We start from the raw sequence: 21898 nt of genomic DNA, 5'->3' as shown, positions 1-21898 counted from the left end.
ACCTCTTCTTTGCTCTGGCCAATTTGAAATATTACTACTTTCTTAACCTATCTTCTCTTGGGCCGCTCTCTCTCTAGCTTAATAAGGGCGTATATATGATTTTGTTTTTAAAAAGCCCGTTGTGAAATGTTGTCAAGACTGATCGGACTGAAGGCCGTGTGTCTCAAATGGCACTGGAGTTAAGATGGAGTAGAATGATTCACTTTAAGTAAAGACAGATACCAGAATTACATAGTCACTGAAAGAACATTTATTTCTTCTGGGGATGCCATTTCTATTGGAATGAGGAGACACATAGTTAAGCATTCATTCATCCTTTAAAAAGTATTTCTTAAATGTGCCAAATGGTAGAGTAATTAAGAAAAGTATGTGTTTTTCTTTAAAGGACCTTTCAATACAGTGATACACATGTATCTTCAATACAAGATAAACATGATCACCTATCAACAAGCCACATCTGATTAATTCTATCTTGATTTAATGGACATCCAGGCTTATTGCAGTGGTTCTCAACCATTTTAAACCCATCTCTCTCCTTTTACAGCACATATTTTGAGACACTTCCTTCAATATCTTAAAATGAAATTCATGGATAATATTATTTATATATTCTCATGAGTAAAAATTAATAAAATGCCCAAATTCTAATATAAAGAAGAAATAAGGGGCTGGCCTGGTGGCATAGTGGTGAAGTGTGCATGTTCCGCTTCAGTGGCCCAGGGTTCGCTGGTTCGGATCCTGGATGCAGACATGGCACCGCTTGGCAAGCCATGCTGTGGTAGGCGTCCCACATATAAAGTGGAGGAAGGTGGGCATGGATGTTAGCCCAGGGCCAGTCTTCCTCAGCAAAAAGAGGAGGATTGGTAGCAGATGTTAGCTTAGGGCTAATCTTCCTCAAAAAAATGAATAAAAGGAAAAGTTTATAATAAAATAACATGTATTTCAAAACATAAATAACTACTCTACAAGATAAAATGTTTATACCTCTCTTTGATGAATACATTTGGATTTGAAGAAGTGGTAGAAGAAGAGATCAGAAGACATTCTATGCAAGTACAGGAAAAATGAAAGAGAAGAGGTAAATGTGGGCCCTTGAGTAACTAGTGTTAGAGGAAGTAATAACGGAACAGACTTATTTGTACGTGATTTAAAAAGAAGAGGGAAGTAACCATAATTGAATTTGGGATAACGAGGCAAGTTAGACTATTGAAACAGAGAAAATGAGGAAGTATGATGTTTATGCAAATGAGCTGAGCCTTAATTATAAGTGTAACATCAAAATAATTCTCTGAGTCATGACGTGGTTTAGGATAGAGATGAAATAGTACAAAAAACATGTTTTCTATCTTGAGACCCCACTACATGTTGAGGCATCCTTTCAGTCCCTAGCATTCAGACGAGACCATATTCTTCAGAGTATTTGGAGACCATGTCCTACAGGAGGTGACAGGGAATTGAGAAGCCCTTGGGAAAACAACCACCACCAAAGCTACATGACATTCTTTCCAGAAGTCTGCCTCACAGCTAATCCTAGGGTAGGACTGAAAGATAACAGGCAACCTGAAAATAAATACATAATTAAAATATGTTTTTTACACCATAGATTTCTTTTTTTTCTTTTCTCATTAATTTTTTTTTATTGTGGTCATAATAGCTTATAACATAGTGAGATTTCAGTTGTACATTATTGTTTGTCATATACCATATAAGTATACCCCTTCACCCCTTGTGCCCACCCTCCATTCCCCTTCCCCCAGTAACCACTAATTTATTCTCTTTGTCCATAAGTTTGTTTATATTCCACATATGAGTGAAATCATGTGGTGTTTGTCTTTCTCTGTCTGGCTTATTTTGCTTAACCTGATGCCCTCAAGCTTCGTCCATGTGGTTGTGAATGGGACGATTTTGTCTTTTTTGTGGCTGAGTAGTATTCAATTGTATAAATATACCACATCTTCTTTATCCAATCATCTGCTGATGGGCACTTGGATTGCTTCCATGTCTTGGCCTTTGTGAATAATGCTGCAATGAACATAGGGGTGCATAAGTCTCTGAATTGTTGATTTCCAGCTCTTTGGGTAAATACCCAGTATTGAGATAGCTGGGTCATATGGTATTTCTATTTTTAACTTTTTGAGAAATCTCCATACTGTTTTCCATATTGGCTGTACCAGTTTGCATTCCCACTAGCAGTGGATGAGGGTTCCCTTTTCTCCATATCCTCTCCAACATTTGTTGTTTTTTGTCTTGGTGATTATAGCCATTCTAATGGGTGTAAGATGGTATCTAAGTGTAATTTTGATTTGCATTTCCCTGTGATTAGTGATGTTGAGTCACCGTAGATTTCTTAACATGGTGCTCCAAAAATTTAGAAATATAGGGATAGCAATAATGCAAGATATTATTTAAAAACTTTATTAATGGAATATAGTGATGAAAAAGTCGTACAGTGACTTCTCTATACAGCGAGTTCCCTGCATTTCGTGTGTCTCTGCCTCTTTGATGTTTGGCTCTAAGTCTGTTAAAAGGACTTTTGAATCTTCTCTCTTATCTATTTATTATTAGTTTTATAACTTTTGCTGTAATTGTACCACTGCACTGAAACCCATTCCAACAAAATGCGTAGTTGGAAATGTTATAACCCATTGAGCCGTCAGAATGGAGAGAGTGAATAAATTATTCAATAATTTTGAGATAATGTCTTGAATTCATTTAAGCTTCCCTCTCTGTAGTGAATTGCTCTTAAATTATTGGACTTTTCATATAACTTGATGTAAAAACTTTTTAGTATGATTATATATTAAAGTGTTAGCAATTCATATTTGTGGTAGGTCTATTTCTGTTGGAGAGTTGGAAGAGGTAGGCTGTGGGACATTTCTCTATTGTGTTCTGTATCAGTCAGGAAGCCTGAACATCAATGTTTCAAGCAAAGAGGTATTTAATAGAGGAAATTCGGTTTCATCGTTGTTGGAAAGACTGGATGAGTGAAACTAGAGTGGGGAGCACTGTCTTATTTGAAGATCTAGTTGTGCCGGCAGCCACTACTGCCTCTTCTCTGAGCCCTCAGGGCTCTCCTCCTGTGCTTCGGGAGTCCTCGTCCTCCCTACCCTGTAGGAGCCAGCACTAGGCAGCTTCCACCCCCTTTACTGGAGCCAAAAGAGGAGCCTCTCTTCTACTTTCTCTTCTAATGGAATGTCTCTAGAACCCTCCAGCCCCTGTGGTGCAGGGGAGCACTTAGAATGGTGGGGATGGTCCTGAATGCCGTACACAATCTCTAGCATGTGCTGGATGCTCCTGTGAATTGCAGGATATATAATATCTTGGCCACTACCCATTAATGCCAATTGCATCCCTCTAAAATCATTGTGAAAAATGAAAACAGTCTCCATCTCTCCAAATTGTCCCCTAGGGAGCTATACTACCATTACTAGACCTGTTAGTGTGCAGGATAGGAGTTCTTAGTCTAGGATCTATGGTGACCTTCAAGTTATTTGTTAACCTCTAGCAATTGTATGCAAAACGTGTATGTGTGCATGTGAGACAACCAATAGATTTTATCAGATTCTCAAAGGTGTCTATATCTTCCCAAAGGACTAAGAGTTCAAACAAGATCACGGTAGCTGGTGTGATTAGTAAAGGATTTGTGAAGAAGTTTGATTTGAGAACTGAGCCTTTTAGGATAGGCAGGTTTTCGTCACAGAGGGAGCCTTTCTGTAAGACTTCATCCACGTTGATGTATTTTCGTAGTTATTCTCTTATTTGAACTATTGGAGTAGGGGAAGACGTAGAAGCTGGAGTCTAGCAAGTGCATTAGAAAGTTGTATATATTAGCACACAGAATTTGAGCTTGGGCGGGAGTCCAAGGGTGGTCAGTATTAACAAAAAAGAAGGTAACCTTCATGTGCTCTGTTTATTTCCTCCTGGCACTTGCCAAATCTTCTTCACTTTTTTTTTTTTTTCGCTGAGGAAGATTCGTCCTGAGCTAACATCCATTTCTCTATTTTGTATGTGGGTCGCCACCACAGCATGGCTGCCAGTGAGTGGTGTAGGTCCATGCCCCAGAACTGAACCCAGGGTGCTGAAGTGGAGCACGCCGAACTTAACCACTAGGCTGTGGGGCCGGGCTGCCAAATCTTATTTATTGAAAGTTCTAGTCTTATTCCTTGCTGTGTCCCTATTGCCTAGAAGAGTACCTGGCACATAGTAGGCTCTTCATGCAATCTGTTGAATGAATGTTTGAATAACAAAGAGGGAGGAATTCCTAGTTTCCAGTAATTCACAGTATTCCTAGTTTTGGCCTGGGAAGCATCTTTTGGAGCAAGGCTGTATTTACAAATATGAGGCATGGGCATCATGAGTGCACAGTGAGATAACTGTTACGTCTCTTGCTCATTTCTGGGGAATTTTGTTGTTCTGCCACATTGTCCTCTCATGAAAACATATATTAGATTTGACAAGTTAGCATTAACAAGTGGGCGCTCTGTGTAAACTGTTGGCATTTGCTTGCCAGGAACATAAATATCTTTTAGCCATTATTGTTGTTGCTCTTTTTGTCTGTAGGTGGTTCATCATGACCCGTGCCGTGGGGGTGCAGGACAATGGAACAGCTTGTTCAGATTTAAACATCTTGCAACTGGGAACTATTTAGCTGCAGAGGTAAGATTAATGCATACAGCGTTATTAAATCTCTGATTCTGAAATAATGAAATAGGCCAGGGTTCTCCAAAAGATGTTGTATTTGTAGGAACAGTTATTGCACAAATTTGATTATTGCCTATCTTGTTCTGGGTTTGCATATAAATTATTCTTAAAATGTAAATATTAATGAAAGCCTTAAAATAGTCTTTGTCTTAAAAATGAAAACAACAGTAAAAACAGAATGCTGGTGGTTGGTTTACTCTAAGGTCAGTTATCGGGTAACTGACTTGCATATATATGTGATTAGTCCTGAAATTTTCTTTTTAGCTTCACCCTTCAGAATGTCTGCACTGGGGACATGATCAGTTCATCCATGTGGTAGAGCCTAGAGAGTTTCGGGTTTATCTTCAGTGTCCACTCGTTCACTGCTGGGGGTGTTTTTATTGTTCAAACCACTGGAAAGGAAAAGGTTTTTGTCCTGAGGTTTAGGTTTAGGTTTAGGACTGAATGGTCCTAAAGCTGTCAATAAAAATGGTAAACACATAAAGGTATTTTATTCCTCCACTAAAAGCATGTTGACAATAATATAGATATAAAGAATGAGTAGAAGTAACAGCATTAAGTTTTAGACATGATTTAATTAAAGTTTGGTTATCTGATTTAAAAATAATTTTGAAAATACTTGTTTTTAGATTTATGAGAATATCCGTTCATTCTACTCTCCTCAACTGTTTCTGTTTTTCAATTTGGAGTTTCTTCTGGGATTCCAAACGAGAATTTGGTCTTAGAATTTTTAGTATTACTTATCTAAGTTTTGGTTTTGGATTTGAGGGAAGGTAAGGAAGTGGGGACGGAGAATTGATGAGAAAGAGCTGTGGGAAACGGGAAGTTTCTGTAAACATAATGACCCTGTCTAAACTAGCACCCAGCCCCATTACCCTCTCCATCCTATTAATCTGCGATGATTTTCTTCATAGTACTCGCCCCTATCTGACTTATTGTACATTTTATTCTGTTGTCTTTCTCTGTCAGAATGTGCGCTCTCTGAAGGCAGGGTTTTTGTTTTTTGTCTTTTCATATCTCCTCTGTGTCCTCAGCATCCAAGACAGTGCCTGCTATTTAGAAAGTGTTTGATGAATATTTTTTGAATGAATGAAAGAATATGAAGGAGCTATTCAGGTTTCTATAAGCTTAGAGGATGGGAAGAAGGAGATTTCGAGATTTTTATCTGAGAGGCATTTGGAGCCATATTTGGGCAAATTAATCTCTGTGAGCTCCAGTTTCCTCCCCTGAATGGGGATAATCACAATATTTATACACAAAGAGAATTAAATGAGGTAAAGTGCTTGGCATAATGTGTGCCTCATGGTAAGCATCCAGTAAGTGATGCTGGCATGATTCATTTTAGTATATGATAAATAGGGGTTGTTCTTACTTTGATCAATATCTGACATTATTTATGATTCTGGTCAACTAGATGAAATACACCTTTGCAATTTATGAGCTGTTCACACCATAAATGCTTTGAAGTAACTTTTTTGAAAAGTAACCCTTTGAACCAAAAATAAGCAGTAAAGTAGAGAATCTTGTCTAAAATAAGAATTAGAAAAACCTACTAGATGTTCTATAAAAAATAAGAAATAAGAATTCAAGTCCTCTTGGATCTTATGTTAGTGGCTCTTTTCCTGAATTCATTTTTCAGTCAGTGGCTGTTTTCGCTACTGATGTTCTGTAGAAAACTGACATGATTTGCACATTATTAGTTTTCCTTGTTAATTTCTGTAATTAAAACTTGTATCATTTGATACCTTGAAATGCTTAGATTACTAAGAATTAAATTGTTTGTTAACTTTAATGATGATCCAAGACCTCAATGCATAAATGAATTCATTAAAAATTGAAAAACAGAAAGCAGTTCATTCCTTGAAAAGAATCCGAAAGACTGTGTTTGCGTTCGATCTCTAGAGAACACGACTTCAAATGCCAGGTGCTATTTTGTCCATTAAAGAGTGTGGTGTCTTTGGAGGATCTTTTCTTTGACCTTTAATAATTTAGATATCTTTTTTATGGCAAAGTGAGAGAAAGAGAATTAAGCATTAAATATATATCTGAAAATTGAAAGTTAGGAGTGTGTTTTCTACTGACTTTAGCTCGTATAACAGAATGGGTGCTTCTGTGTAGTATTCTAAGGTCAGAAAGGAAGTCATAGCCTCAAAATACTGACATCCGGAAGTCAGGGTTTTATATTTCATGTGTCAGCTAAGTTCAGACAAGATCCTGGCACAGTCACGTCTGAGGATGCTTGTCTTACTGATGTGAAAGTGTCTGGAGATGTGGCAAAATCACAGTGATTGTAATCACTATCACTTGATAAGAAATTGATTTCCTGGGGCCAGCCCCATGGTGCGGCTGTTAAGTGCGCACGGTTCGGCTTTGGCAGCCTGCGGTTTGCTGGTTCGGGTCCCAGGTGCGGACATGGCACCGCTAATCAAGCCATGCTGTGGTAGGTGTCCCACATATAAAGTAGAGGAAGATGGGCACGGATGTTAGCTCAGGGCCAGTCTTCCTCAGCAAAAAGAGGAGGATTGGCAGGTGTTAGCTCAGGGCTGATTTTCCTCAAAAAAAAAAAAAAAGTAAAAAAATTGATTTCCAATTCCAATTCCTCAACAGGTGGTAACTAGCCTCCCACAGCAGTTAAAAAACAATGATTATCCTTTATCATTTGCTTTTTTAAAGTGCTCAGTTCTTTAATTCAAAGTGTTATTCATGTCATTTCGAGAGGGTAGGGAGTTCCCAATATTTTGAGTTATAACTTCCTAGCATTATTTGTTTTATTGTAACATACCCTTATTCATAGGAGAGGAAAGGCTCCATGGCTTTTATTTTACTTTTTAAGTTTTCTCTTTAATATCTAGATACTACTCAAAAAATAAGAACACATATTGTGTTGTTGAAAACACAAAGAGTTGGGAATCATTATTTTTGGAATTTATAAAAATAGCAAACATCGTCTTTAAGATTTCACACCATCTTTAACATATGTTTCCTAAGGGCCTGATAATGCGCAGCACAGTAGAGAAGGAAGCAGAACAGTCAGTCTTGGTCCTCAAAGAATTGACCTTCTGGTTCAGAAGACAGCATCAGTAAACAACCAGAGGATGACCAACAGGCAAGGTCACGTGGGGCTGATGAACTGTGCAGGTAGAGGTAGGTCAGTGTGAGATTAGGCAAAGAGAACTCTTGCTTGGGGAGAACTTTCCCTTGGTTCTCAAAGAAAGTAATGGACACGGGTTGGCAAAGAAATAAGAGCACAATCCTTGCAGAAGTTGCCAAGGAGGCAGACAGGGACATGGAATGTCCAGATCATCTGTAGATCATGTAAAAAGGGCAGTCACCTCAAGGAAAAGGATTCTCAAAGGAATTACTGAGTGACAGATCTCTTTGCTTGAAGTTTTTTCTTTTTTTTTTTTTGGTGAGGAAGATTGGCCCCGAGGTAACATCTGTTGCCAATCTTTTTCTTTTTGCTTGAGGAAGATTTGCCCTGAGCTAACATCTATGCTAGTCTTCCTCTGCTTTATATGTGGGATGCCACCACAGCATGGCTTGATGAACAGCGAATAAGTCCATATCAGGGATCCGAACCCACAAACCCCGGGCTGCCAAAGTGGAACGTGCAAACTTAGCCACTGTGCCACTGGGCCAGCCCCTTTGCTTGAAGATTTTGAATGAAAGGTTTGGATTTGATCTAATTAGTAATAGGAATGAAGGATAAACTTCTAATAGCCACAGGTCTCACAGCTTCCAGAAGTTTGGGGATTGGCTAGGGCTGAAGAAATAGAGGTGGTCCCTCATCAGCACGGATGATCTTTTAAAGATCATCTTTTAAAGGTGGACCAAAGACGGGGAGCCTGAGAAGTCAGAGAAGGAACTGGAAAATCGAATAGGCTGAGTCACGAACGCCAAGCAAGGGAGAATAGAGTTTCAAAAAGGAGAGAATACTACTGAAAAGGTTAGGAACAAAATGTATTTACAACATTTGGCAAGAACATGGTCCTCTGTGACTTTATTGAGAACGTATTTAGTGGAAACCAGAATGCAGAGGGTGGAGGAATGAGGAAGCCAGGAAGTGGAAGTAAGTGTAGACTGAGTTTTCATGTCATAGCTGTGAAAGGGAGAAACAGTAATAAAGGACAAGGACGAGTCCTATTAGACAGGTTTTTCTCAAGTATATTGAAAAAAGTAAGATGCATGAGAACTGAGCTGTTTTTGCATTAAAGGGAAGTACCTATCAGAGGGGCAGGTTTTGGCAGTGTGTTACTCCTTTCCCTTAGCTTTTCGACTCTCAACACATATATTTATAATTGGAAATGTTACTTTAATGTGCTGAGGCATTCCTGGTAAATTCCTGGTTATGTAATTTTTGAATTGCCTTGGAGTTTATGGTGTTTATATTGGCCAGTGTGGCGAAGAGAGCCTAGTGTAGTGGGAAAAAAATCCATGTATACTGCGCAGAGTCTATCTGACTTTAAGCAAATATTTAACCTCTCTGAACCTCAGTTCCCTTGTGTGTAAAAAAGGTGATAATATATATTATTTGGGATTATAGTGGAATTAAAGAAGATATCAGCACCGTGCACATGAAAGGAATTCAGTAAGTGCCTTCACTCTCACTGAGAGAAAGGGGAGAGAAAATGAAGAGTCGTGATGGTGATGATGATTGTTCCTATGATCCAGAACTTGTATTTCTTTGTCAGTCAGATAACTTAAGAGGGGAAAAGTTTAGGGGCTTATCACTGTATACCTTGTGCCTAGAATAGTGTCTGATATTTAATTTACATCCAGTAAATATTGGATGATTGAATAGATCAATCATAGAGATTATGAGGTTGTAAATCCAGTCATTTCCCTTTACAGAAAAGGAAACTCAGGCTCAGAGAGGTGATTTATTTTGTCTAAAGTTGAAAAGTAAGATAATGTCAGTATTAAGGCTGAATGCTAGATTTGCACCGCTTTGTCTCTATCACTGGTTCTCCACTGAGGGGGACCTTGCCTACCAGGGGACATGTGGCAACGTCTGGAGACATTTTTATTGTCATAGTTGGAGAGAGGTAGCTACTGGCATTATCCTGCCCAAAATGCCAATAGTGCCGATGTTGAGATCTACATTATACTGAAATTGCACTGTCTTTTATTGACCGCCTGCTAGGTGGGAGCACTCTTTTGATACTGTGAAGAAAGCAAAGATGGTTCACATCTGGTCCTTGTCCTGTAAGAGTCTGCAATCTGGAGGAGAATCACCCTCACTTGATCCCTGAGACAGGGAGCTCTCTTTTGCAGTTGTTTCTATCATATGTACACATCTGAGATAACCGATTTTGTGTAATGTTTAAATTATCAACATCTATAGGTGACCATGATAAATCTCACAGTAAGTTTAAAGGGCTGCAGCCTCAAATCTAAGCACAAATGAGAAAAAAACACCTAAAAATTTACTTATGCCTATCCTTCCTAAACATGATATTTTATTTTAACCAGCACTTCCTGGAGGGCTGATTTATTCAGAAAACTGTAATAAGCCTATTGTTTGTGAAGAAATGAAGGAGGTACTCCCCAAGGGAAATTAGACTTTCGAATGATGAAGATTCTGTAGTCTAATTATAGAGACAAAACACAAATTGCAAGCTACTTAAGAATAGCACTGTTGTTTGTGTAAATTGTAGAAAACATCTAGGAATTAGAACACTGATATAAGATAGAACACTGTTCAGATTTTCTTCTGTGAGGTACTATTTTGAGTGCTCTGAGACCCAAATTTCCAATGTGGGGAGGGGATTCCCCCCACACACAGCAAGCAATTCTCGGACACCAGCTGAGTGTCCTACCATTCAACTCAATTATGACACTGTCTACCCAGAGGCAGCGTCAGGTTCCCCAGGTTAAGGGTTCAGTCTTACGAGACTCCCCCGACATCCCTCCCTCCACACACACACTTCAGATGCCAGTCACAAGCCCAGGTTGTCCTCTGTGCTTCTGACCAACTGGCTATAAATTGGAGGTTCCCACCACCTCCTCCTTGGACTTAAGATGGAAGTTACGAGTTCAGGTTGTTGCCTGTACTTCTGACTGACTGGTCATAAATCAGAGGTTCCCACGCTCCCTCCTCCAGTTCGATTAATATACTAGAACAGCTCACAGAACTCAGAGGAACATTTTATTTACTAGACCACTGGATTATTACAAAGGCTATAACTCAGGAACAGCCAGATGGAAGAGATGCATAGAGCACGGTATGGGGAAAGAGCTCGTAGCTTCCATGCTGTGTCCTGGAGCATCACTCTCCCCCAGTCTCCAAGTGTTCGTCAACCTGGAAGCTCTCTGAACCCTGCCCTCTTGGGTTTTTATGGAGGCTTCATTCCATAGCCGCGATGATTAAATCATTGGCCACTGGTGATCAGTTCAGCCTCCAGCTTCTCCCCCTCTCCCGAGAGGTGGAGGGGTGGGACTGAAAATTTCAACCCTGCAATCACAGAGTTGGTTTCCCTGGCAACCAGCACCCAGCCCTAGGTGACCTAGGGGCATTCCAAAAGTCACTCTGTTAACATAACAAAAGACACTTTGATCTCTCTCAGTGATTAGGAAATTCCAAGTATTTTAGAAGCTCTGTACTGGAAACAGGGATGAAGACTAAATTTAGATTTCTTTTAGTATTTCACGATATCACAGATGCTAAAGTGAATCAAGGTTTAGAAATGGACCTTGATTCAATTTAGAGATTCTAACAGTATTGTTTTAGAGAATTCAAGATTTATATTTGAGAAATATACGATTCTGGAAACCCATGGACAAAATGTGGAACAAAGTATTTAACTACGAATTAGATAATAAAGACATTTGTGACTTCATCAGATAATGCATTGCAGTACTGTATTATTAGACTCCTTAAAATAACAGTTTCTGAGGGCCATCCATGTGATTTGGTGACATGAGGGGAAGGCAAACAGTCATATATTTTTGCCTTTAAAACACAGCACAGTTGTCAGCATGGTCCTCACCATTTTGCCATAGATCTTTTATTCATCTCACCTTGTTGGTGCAGAGTTCACAACTATATCTGTTGCGGAGAAAGTAGTTTTATCATATTTTGGCTATGATAATATGGAAGCCTCAGTAAATAGTCCTTCCACAGTCGTGGGAAGAATTATAAAGCAAGTATCACAATTTCTGATCTGCTGCTTTCTCCATTTTCTTTCTTTGGATATTGTTAGGGCAATAACTTTTGATGATCCTTTCCAAAGTGAGATAGAATAGTGCGAAATAATTTTATTTGTCAAAGATTTTATATTGCCCTTTTTAAGACAGCTCTCATTTGTTTGTAGATAGGCCAGACTTCCACCAGATGGCAGTAAACACTTATTCCCTAACTACACAGTAGCCTTGCATTTAATTAATTAGTTAAAAACTTAGTACTCAGGAACCTGTACATTAGCGTAGAATCTTAGGACTATTAGGGCTGTAGTTTCGAATATCTCTATTTTTAGTTTTCTGTCAAATGTATCAGCCACAGTATGTGAAAAGGTCAGGGTTTGTATGTATGTATATGTGTGTATATATATATATACATGTATATATATATAAAATAAAATAGAACATACATACCAGACTCTATACACACACACACATATATAAATATTATATAACAAAATAGAAATTGTGGCTGGCACAAATAAACATGCAGTAAAGGTTATTTTTTCCTTCTTTTCTTTTCTAGACTCATCAGTCAGAATTATAGATTGTCTCTGAAATGCCAGTCATTGGAAAGAGGAACATACATATAGAATCACTTAAAAATACACACGTGATGATTTCATGAGTTTAATGTTACACATTTCATTATTAAAAACGCAACATTTTCTTTTAAGAAAATGAACATGTATTATGGACTTAGAAGCTTTCGGTCTGCTCCTTGCTGTCATGTTAGATGGAAAGTTGCTATTGTCTTTCATTAGGTTGTGGTACAGTCATGACTTTCACTGCCTGGGTGTTTATGATATTACTCTCTTTCTCTGTCTCTCTGCCACTTTTCTATCCTGACTTGTCACATTCTTTCTCTGACCTCTTTCTAGTCCTCTTTGGACATTTAAATAAGAACTCCCTTCAAAGGTTAGTAGTGGGTATTTGCTCTTTATACTCTGTGACTCACTCCAGTGGACCATGAATTTGGTCTCAGATATCCCACTGCCATTCAAGCTCAATAAATATTTCTAACATTGAATTATTTCCCCACAAAATAGTGACTTTTCTTAGTTTAGGGTTAAAACCTTGAGAGTCATGATAAATGTGTTTTTCCCTCTCCGTTTACATATTCAGATTCTACTGTCTCTGTAGAATCTTCTGCATCGTGGTCTCCTTTCCGTTTCAGCGTTCTCATCTTTGTTGGGTCTCTGCCACCTCATACTTGAACCACCGTACTTGGTTACTTGGCCTCTTTCAGGCTCTGTCTCCATCTCCTGCTCACCCGGGCCAAGGGAGGACTTTTAATGTCTTGTTTCTGCAAGTGTTTTCCCAAGGATATTCAAGATCTTTCTGAAGATGTAGACCTGTTAGCCTGGAGTTTAAAGGCTCCGTTGGTCTGGGCTGGCCTTCTTTCCTTGGGTCACACCACTCCTCTTTATGGAGGCAGGAGGGAAGTCATATGCTGTGGAAACTGAAAGGTGTGGCTTTGGAACCATCAGAGCTGTGCTTCTGAATAACCCTGCTGCTCACCAGCGATGGGTCTTTGCCCAGAGTACTTCATTTGATGCGCTTCACATGCCCCATATGTAAAGTAGGGTTAAGCATCCCTTCTAACAGAATCATTGTGAGGGGAAATGAATTAACCTTTGAAGGCTTAGAAAAAGTATTCTATAAGTGACATTTATGGTCTTCTCAGAACAAGTCTCATTTTCTCACCTATATGGCATTCACTTCCCCCCTCACTGCCTGTCTTCTTACTCCCTCTTTCCTTCTCTGCCAGTTATAATTCTACCCATCCTTCAAGGCTCATCTCAAATGCTACCTTCTCCATGAATAATTGTTGAATAAATTTGCCCACCACAGATTCCCCCCTTCTCTGACCTATATTGTTTATAAATTATTCATTCCTGTCTTATGTCTCTTGTCACATTCTATTTTGTATTACAACTAACTGTATTTATGTCCTTTTCCCTCCTCCTAGATGGTACAGTCTTGTGGTCAGGGACCATATACTCTTTGTCTTTGCTAAAATACCATATGCCACAGTGCTTTGCCCGTTATAGATGCTCTATTATTATTTATTGAATAAATGATTGAATAGCATATTAGGTCTCTCTCTCCAATGCTAGATTTATAATCTTTTTTTTCACGTAAGGAAATATTTCCTTTTAAGTCCTGACAGATTCAGGAGTCTCCGTATGACCATGTCTTTTTTTCCCCCCTTCTTTAGAAATAATATATTTTTTGGGTCATCTTTGGTCAAATTACTTTAATAATTACTGCCATTATTATATTTAGAGAAAGAAAGCGGCGGTATAATTGACCCATATATGAAAGCGTATATTTATTTAGATTTTAGTTAACATTGGCGAATTTTATATAGCCATAGATTTGAGTGTCTTCTCCTCCTTCCTGTCTTTTTTCCTCCCTCCGTTGCTTCCTCCTTCTCATTATTATTATCACTTTAATGAATTTACTGAAGAAATAACTCTATATTAATTATTAAACAAAACCACATTGCGGGAGATGCAAGATGAGGCAACTCTAACTGATCAGCACCATCTTTAGCACTGTTGCCAAACACGTGAATATGTAAACTTTAATGACGTATAATTAGTATGATTAGGCTTTCTTTCTAGACTTTTCTCATTTTACAGAGGAAGGCCTTTAGTTCCATGGGGGTTAGGTGACCTTTCCTAAGACCCATGGTATTTCCTTACAGAGCAGAGTCTAAATCCAGTTCCCCAGACGTCCCTCTGGGACTGAGCTGGGTGATCCTAAGTGGGTGAGATATGTGAAGACTGAATTTCAGAAAGTAACATTGTCTTTGGGGTGGAACCTGATCGACATTTCAGAGGGCATAAATGATTTTGTGTTTGACCTAGGTACGTTAATTTCTGTTTTGGTACGCATTTTGGTTATGGATATATTGTAGTTTCCAGCATGAATTTGCTTTACAGTGTCCGTGATCAACTATTCTAACGCTTATTGAATGAAAACTTTGACCATAAGGTATAACCTTGGTTAAACATGTGGCATATCTTTTGGATGTAATTTAGTTATAATTTTAGTGTGGATTTTTTTTGAAGATTAGCCCTGAGCTAAATGCTGCCAGTCCTCCTCTTTTTGCTGAGGAAGACTGGCCCTGAGCTAACATCCATGCCCATCTTCCTCTACTTTATATGTGGGACACCTGCCACAGGATGGCTTGCCAAGCGGTGCCATGTCTGCACGGGGATCGGAACCGGTGAATCCTGGGCTGCCAAAGGGGAACGTGCGAACTTAACCGCTGTGCCACTGGGCTGGTCCCTGGATTTTTTTTTAATTTAAAAGAAAATCTGGACTCTTTAAACAGAAAACAAATTAAAAAATATAAAACAGTGATATTTGACTAAAATAGCTGAAGAAACCCCTAGTAGGCACTGTACTAGAACTTTCATTACTACTAAGTAAATGTGTGTCTTTTGAGTTTGATTAATTAGTAGACAGCAATTTGGTTAATTCACTATCTTTTGGCTTTTTAGTTTTCGCTCTTGGATTTCAAAAGCAAGAATATTCCTGTTTTGGAACTAATTATTTTATTCATAATTCAAGGGAATTTCAGGAGCCTGAGGTTTATATCTCCATAGAAAACGAAAGTTCAGCCTGAAATCTCCCCAAGTGTGGGCTTCACACTAATAAGCAATTTGTAATTGTATTCCTATTTTCTCTCTCCCTTGTATGTCATTTCTAAAAACTGACAGACTGCTGTTGAGCCAGTCCTGATAGCCTCGTGGTTAAAGTTTGGCACTCTTACAACTCTGTGGGCCCATGTTTGTTTCCCAGTCGCAGAACCACGCCACCTGTATGTCGGTTGCCATGCTGTGGCGGCTCACATAGATGAACTAGTAGGACTTAGAACTAAGGATATACAACCATGTGCTGGAGCTTTGGGGAGGAACAAAAAATGAAAGAGGAAGATTGGCAATAGGTGTTAGCTTGGAGTGACTCCCTGCAAAAAAAAATAAATGGAAGACCGCTGTCATGTGACACTTGGACTGAGTTCTTCCTTCTGTCTACTCCCCTCCCTGACACCACCACTCACTTTCTTATTTGTTTAACTATAGTTTAGCTTTGTCTGTTCTTAGATTTCATATAAAGGGAATCATGCGGTGTCTGGCTTCTTCTACTTATAGTATGTATATATTTTTAATTGCGGTGTAATTGACATACCATGTTCTGTTAGTTTTAGGTGTACAACGTCATGACTCGATATATGATCTATCTATTGTGAAATGATTATCACAGTAAGTCTAGATAACATCCAACACCATGCATAATTATAAATTTTTTTTCTTGTGATGAGAACTTTTAAGGTCTACTTTCTTAGCAACTTTCAAATATGCAATATGGTATTGTTAACTATAGTCACCAGGCTGTACATTACATCCCCAGGACTTGTTCCCTTATAGCTGGAAGTTTGTACCTTTCAACCACGTTAACCCATTTCGCCCACCTGCCACCCCGCACCTCTGGCAAACACCGATGTGTTCTCTGTATCTATGACCTTAGATTTTCTTAGATTCCAGATGTAAGTGAGGTCATGCAGTATTTGTCTTTCTCTGTCTGATTTATTTTGCTTAGCATAATGCCCTAAAGGTCTGTTCATGTTGTCACAAATGGGAGAATTTCCTTCTTTTTTATGGCTGAATAATATTCCATTGTATATATTTTTGAGATTCATCCTTGTTGTGTATATCAGTAGCTCACCATGTTTATTACTCCATTGTTTGAATAGACCATGTTTTTGGTTTGTCCATTCTCCTGTTACATGATAACCATTTTTGTCTAAGCCTAATTTCTGGCTCTATTTTATGTTCCTATCATTGTTTCCATCCCCCACTGGTCATCCCCATCATCCTCAAATGAATGTGTCAGTCTGTCTGAGTTGATATTTCTAGAATGCAGTAACCTCTGCATACATAGTTCTTTCTTCGGCTGAGGAAAGCTTTATTTTCTATTATTTTTGATTATTGCTCATGTTCCACGCATATTTTCTCTTCCTTTTGAGTACACTGGTCACCCATTAGTTGATACGCCCTTCTCTGCTCCTCCGGAACTATTTCCTTTTTCCTAATTTTCATTTCTTTATACCTTTTCTCTCAAGTGAGGGATAGCTCACCCTTTGCATCACCCATATCCTATAGCATCACTCTGCTTTTTATTGCTGCCAAAAGGGACTTTAATTTTGTATTTATATTTTCATTTTTAGTGAAACCCTCTTTAACTTTTTTTTATAATTCATTATGTTTTTATATTATCATTCATATTATTATTCTTATATTTTATTTTTAGCTCTAGTTCATTTTATTCTGTTTACATAGAGGTAATGTTTACTTGTACTTTCTTGAATATACCAAACCATTTCCTGGAAATTTATTTTGCGTCATATCATAGAAAATATTCAGGAAGACTCTAAGAAAGAATTTCACCTTCTTCTGACATACTTTTTAATCAGTCCCATGTTGTTTTTTCCTTCCTTCCTTCCTTCCTTATTATCCTCAGATGGCTGAGCTCTGTGCATTACAAGATGGGTTGAGAGGATGATTCTTTTGTTCCATTTTTTAATTCTCATTCCTCTTTCTTCATCTCCCGCAGCAGGGTGGCCTGAAGGGCACCTTCCCAGTGTAGTTCCCAGTTCTAGCAGAGTCGACTTTACGTACCTGGGCTCTATTGCAGCTGCTTCCTTCTCCTACCCCTTTGCTGTTTCTCTGTTATTATGCAGTGAAATTCCAGCACTCAGCAGCCACAGTTCTTTCTCTTCTCTGCTCTTTCATCACGCAGTGCTTCTCAGAAAGCCCTCCGCCTTTATCTGCCCCGTCTGCTTTCTGCACGTTTGTTTTCTGAGCTTTGTGGTATCTGTTTGGTCATGAGAAGAAAGAGGTAAGTCATGGGACAGTGGATGGGAGGACTAGGGAAGCAATTTGCTCCGTCTAACAGCAGCTTCTCAGCAATAGAAAAACTCTTCTTTTTTTTTTCTGGAAGATTCACCCTACGCTAACACCTCTTGCCAGTCTTCCTCTATTTTTTTTCCTTTTTCCGCTCCAAAGCCCCAGCACATAGTTGTGTATAGTTGTGAGTTCTTCTGGTTCTTCTGTGTGGGCTGCTGCCACAGCATGGCTCCTGACAGACGAGTGGTGTAGTTCCAAGTCTGGGAACCAAACTTGGGCCGCCGAAGCGGAGTGTGCTGAACATTAACCACTATGTCATCAAGGCTGCTTCGAAAAACACTCTGTATATGTTTTTGGTTGGTCAATACTCTGGGTCTCAGTGGACAAATAGTGGGAACCACAGCTGTATCTTCTTAACTGTGTTCACATGGCCACTAGCTTGAAGTCAGGTTGAGGTGTGCCATGAGATCAAAACTGGGGAGTGATCTGCCACTTCCCCAGCACTGTCTGCTTTAGAATTACTATTGATTCAGTGAAGATTTAGGGTTTAGGTTGTTTTCAGCCTCGGTTTTCATGAGATTGAGAGGTTTTTAAAAATTTTGTATTGCTTTTGATCTTTTTCTGCACCTTCATTGACATTTAGTGATCAGCTGGGAAGGGCATTCCTCAGAGCTACTAGCCCATTTTGTCATTTTGAAAAAGACTCCCAACCTTACATTTTAATTGTTTTGCTGGGGAAGAATTGCCCTGAGCTAACATCCCTGCCAGTCTTCCTCAATTGTTTAGTATGTGGGCCACCAGTACAGCAGGGCCACTAATAGAGCAGTGTAGGTCTGTGCCCAGGAACCGAACCTGGTCCTCCAAAGTGGAGCGTGCTGAGCTTAACCACTAGGCCATTGGGGCTGGCCCCAGACCTTACATTTTAAATGGTGACTTTGACTATGTGGGCTTGCTTGTTGTATACACTAACTGATTCACACTAAAGTGATTAAATTCAATTGGACAGCTTGTTATTTTGAGAAAAACACCGTATGAGTCTGTCATTTTGCAAATTATGAACTAGTTATTTCAATATGACAGAGACATACTTTTGAGACTGTGTCATCATATGGGAGTCAGGAATTATGGATTCTAACCAACTGGAAATGCATGAGGCCCACACTTGGCTTGTCCAGAACTCATCTTCCTCATCAGAATGACCCCTAAACTCCACAATCTGAGTCCAAAGATATGTGTTCTTGTTTGTTTGTTTCAATGGTCCTATGCATTAGCCAACATATCTGATATATATCTGATATATATCTGATACATAGCTTCTCTTTGGCTCGATTTTCTTTTCTTGTGTGTATAGCATGTGGAGCATGATCTAGAATGACTGTTAAAACTTTCCCTTGGTCTGCTTTTTAAAATTGGTGTCTGAGTTATTGGACAATGGCAGATTTTGTGGCTGGCAAAATGATGAACTGTCTTGAATGCTTCCTCAGAGGAGATGAGATTGTCAGCTCTCACTTATTTGAAGATGTCAACTGTTCTGATATAAACAAAGGCCATAAACATGGCATTTTAGCCACTGTCTCCTGCAACTAGGGTTTGAAGATAATGTTTTAAATTGTAATATTTACTAATAGTATTTTGTTAGCTTCTTTTTATGTTAAACTTAATTAAGTGTACAATAGTGAACTGAATTAAAGATCATTGGTCTTGTTAACGTGCATTTTTAGTAGCAATTTAAAACTAGTTTTGTTTTGTTTTTTTAGCTTAATCCTGATTATCGAGATGCCCAAAATGAAGGAAAAAATGTGGTGAGTAGAATTGTTTGTTCCCCAACAAATATCAAACATATTATTTATATCTTCTATGGACAAATTGAAAAGTTAATAGGAAATTTGAAGACTAGGGACTCTGAGAGAGATGCTGTAAGAGGCTCAAGATCAAAGATGAAAGGTTAAAGATGATATGGCTTAGATCATTTGAAGATGTTAAATAATGGGTGTTTAGGGAAATTTCTAGCAGCTTGGAGGCTGTTTATGATAGAGCACTGAAGGCAACTGGCATCTGAAAGATACGTTGGGTCTAGGTTTAGTTTTTAGAAGTACGTAGAAACTAGGAAGGAGAAATGGAATTATGGCATGATTTAACATAGGATAACAGGACAATCTTTTTCAAGCAAAATAATTTGAATTCTACTTATGGGGAGAAATTGAAGCATCAAGCAACTAGATAGATTTTTCTGATCTTCTAAAGTATGCTACTCAAAAAACATCTCAATCTTATTTTAAAGCCAATTTTCATTAAAGTATTTGTTATCATCACGCTGCTCATTTCGTCATCATTTGTAAAGAAGATGGCTTTATAATGACATGACTTAATTCAATCAAAAATTCAGAAATTTGGGACGATTTGATGTGCTGCTGATAAGACCTGCATGAAGGGTTGGATTTTTTTCTCTTTTTTTAGTAATTTAGCCAGATAATTTGATGTAAAATAGACACAGTCTATAATTCAGTTTTCTTAAGAATTTAGCAATCCCTTTTGGAATTGGTAGGTACTATTACTACATCGTCCAGAAGTCCGCACTTTGGTAGAAAGAGTTGGAAAGTTTAATTAAAATGACTGCTGTCTTCACGTTGGTACACAGCTTTGTGTTTTATGAGGATATTGATGTGGGGTGTGAATCAAATCAGAATTTCTGGACCTGATTCCATCCTGTGTGACTCCTCTCTCCATCTGTCAGGTTTCCAAAAGAAATAAGCTGAAATATCAGGTCATTGACCCAATAAGACCTTTAATTTGTGCCAACATGTCCCTAACATAGAATTAGCCTTGTTAGATCAATGGGATCTTCTATATATAATTCAATTTTATAACTGTGTGTGACTCTTCTCTCCTTAGTTTTCAAATGGCTGCCCCAGGAGTGTTGGGTTCCTACTTGCCTAGGATTTAGGAAAATGCTGTCAGTAGCCATGTTTAAAAAGCTAAGCAGGAATCCTGGTTGCTTTGGTTCTCCTTATAAGCTTGTCAATGCCTCCAGCCAAAGACCACCAGCAACACATCTGGACTTGAACAAGTGGGGTCTGTTACTCATTGAACACACACTATGGGGAGCCATGGGGCATCTCCGTAAGAGGGTGTTAGGAAGAACCCATTACAGGATTTGGGCTTGTGTGAGGTGATTTTGGGGAGGATTTAAGGAACTGGGGCTTTGCTGTGGATAGGAATGCTGTCAGGAAGAGGAGATATCTTAGTTAATTTTATCTCTGGTCAGGGCAAACCAGAGCCAGGAGAAAGCTGTAATTGCTAAAGAAGCAATAGCTGCTCGTATTAGCTAGGCGAGAGGGATACTTAGTCATTTTTGTGGCTTGGACAAGGTTCGTATTTTGTTGGTGTTCAGACATGATTATGGAGTCATATTGTTTTGTCTCGATCCATCCTAGTCGTGGAGTGGCTTTGCCTGATGTCGATGTTTTGTGAAATTGTTCACGTTCAGCAGGAGAACACCATGGCCTAGCTGTGAATGCTGGGCTGGCTCTTAGCAACAGCGAGCCCTGGCTGAGAAAACCAGGCCAACTGTTGGATGTGAGGGGCTGCTGTTCTCTTTCTCAAGCTTTATTTTTATAATATTCTGTGTGACTTCTTCAGCATGGTGTAGGACAAGAGAGCTCTACTTCTAGAACCACCATAACTTGCGTGACCCTGGACAAGTCAGAGAGATTTCCTGAGGCTCAGTTTTCTCACCCGTATAATGGGACAAGGATGTTTGCCCTCCATCCCTCACCTGCATGTCATAAGGTTAAAATACAATCAGACAAAAGGAAACTCTTTGAATAAAAGATGTTAGAAGGCTAAAAATGTAAATTATTTCTATTAAAATGGCATCGTATCAGAGCTTCAAATTGTGCAATTGAATTAAATCTCTGTGCTCATCTCCTTCCGGCTACATCTTATTTGGTGAAGCTATTGATGATTCTGGGCAGAGCTGAGTGGGAGATTATAGAGTATGAAGGTTTATGGAGTAGCACGGAGAATATAAATAAGGTATAAATCTGTGGTGGAGTTCACTTTTTGTGTTAATTAAGCTTTTAGTTAGACTTGATAGA

General features: G+C 38.8%; 1 protein-coding gene across 2 annotated transcripts in view; it reads left to right on the top strand.

The window, feature by feature from the left end:
• The window catches only part of ITPR2 (inositol 1,4,5-trisphosphate receptor type 2), a 473043-nt gene that overhangs the window by 96730 nt on the left and 354415 nt on the right, over window positions 1-21898 (top strand). For both annotated transcript variants that reach the window (XM_070620853.1, XM_070620852.1), the window contains exons 9-10: window positions 4561-4656; window positions 19559-19603. In XM_070620853.1, coding sequence (XP_070476954.1) covers window positions 4561-4656; window positions 19559-19603 — 141 coding nt within the window. The remainder of the gene's footprint in view (window positions 1-4560; window positions 4657-19558; window positions 19604-21898) is intronic.

This window comes from Equus przewalskii, chromosome 5 (assembly GCF_037783145.1).
Source record: "Equus przewalskii isolate Varuska chromosome 5, EquPr2, whole genome shotgun sequence".
In the NCBI taxonomy this organism is placed as follows: domain Eukaryota; kingdom Metazoa; phylum Chordata; class Mammalia; order Perissodactyla; family Equidae; genus Equus; species Equus przewalskii.
This window is presented reverse-complemented; position numbering and strand designations above follow the sequence as displayed.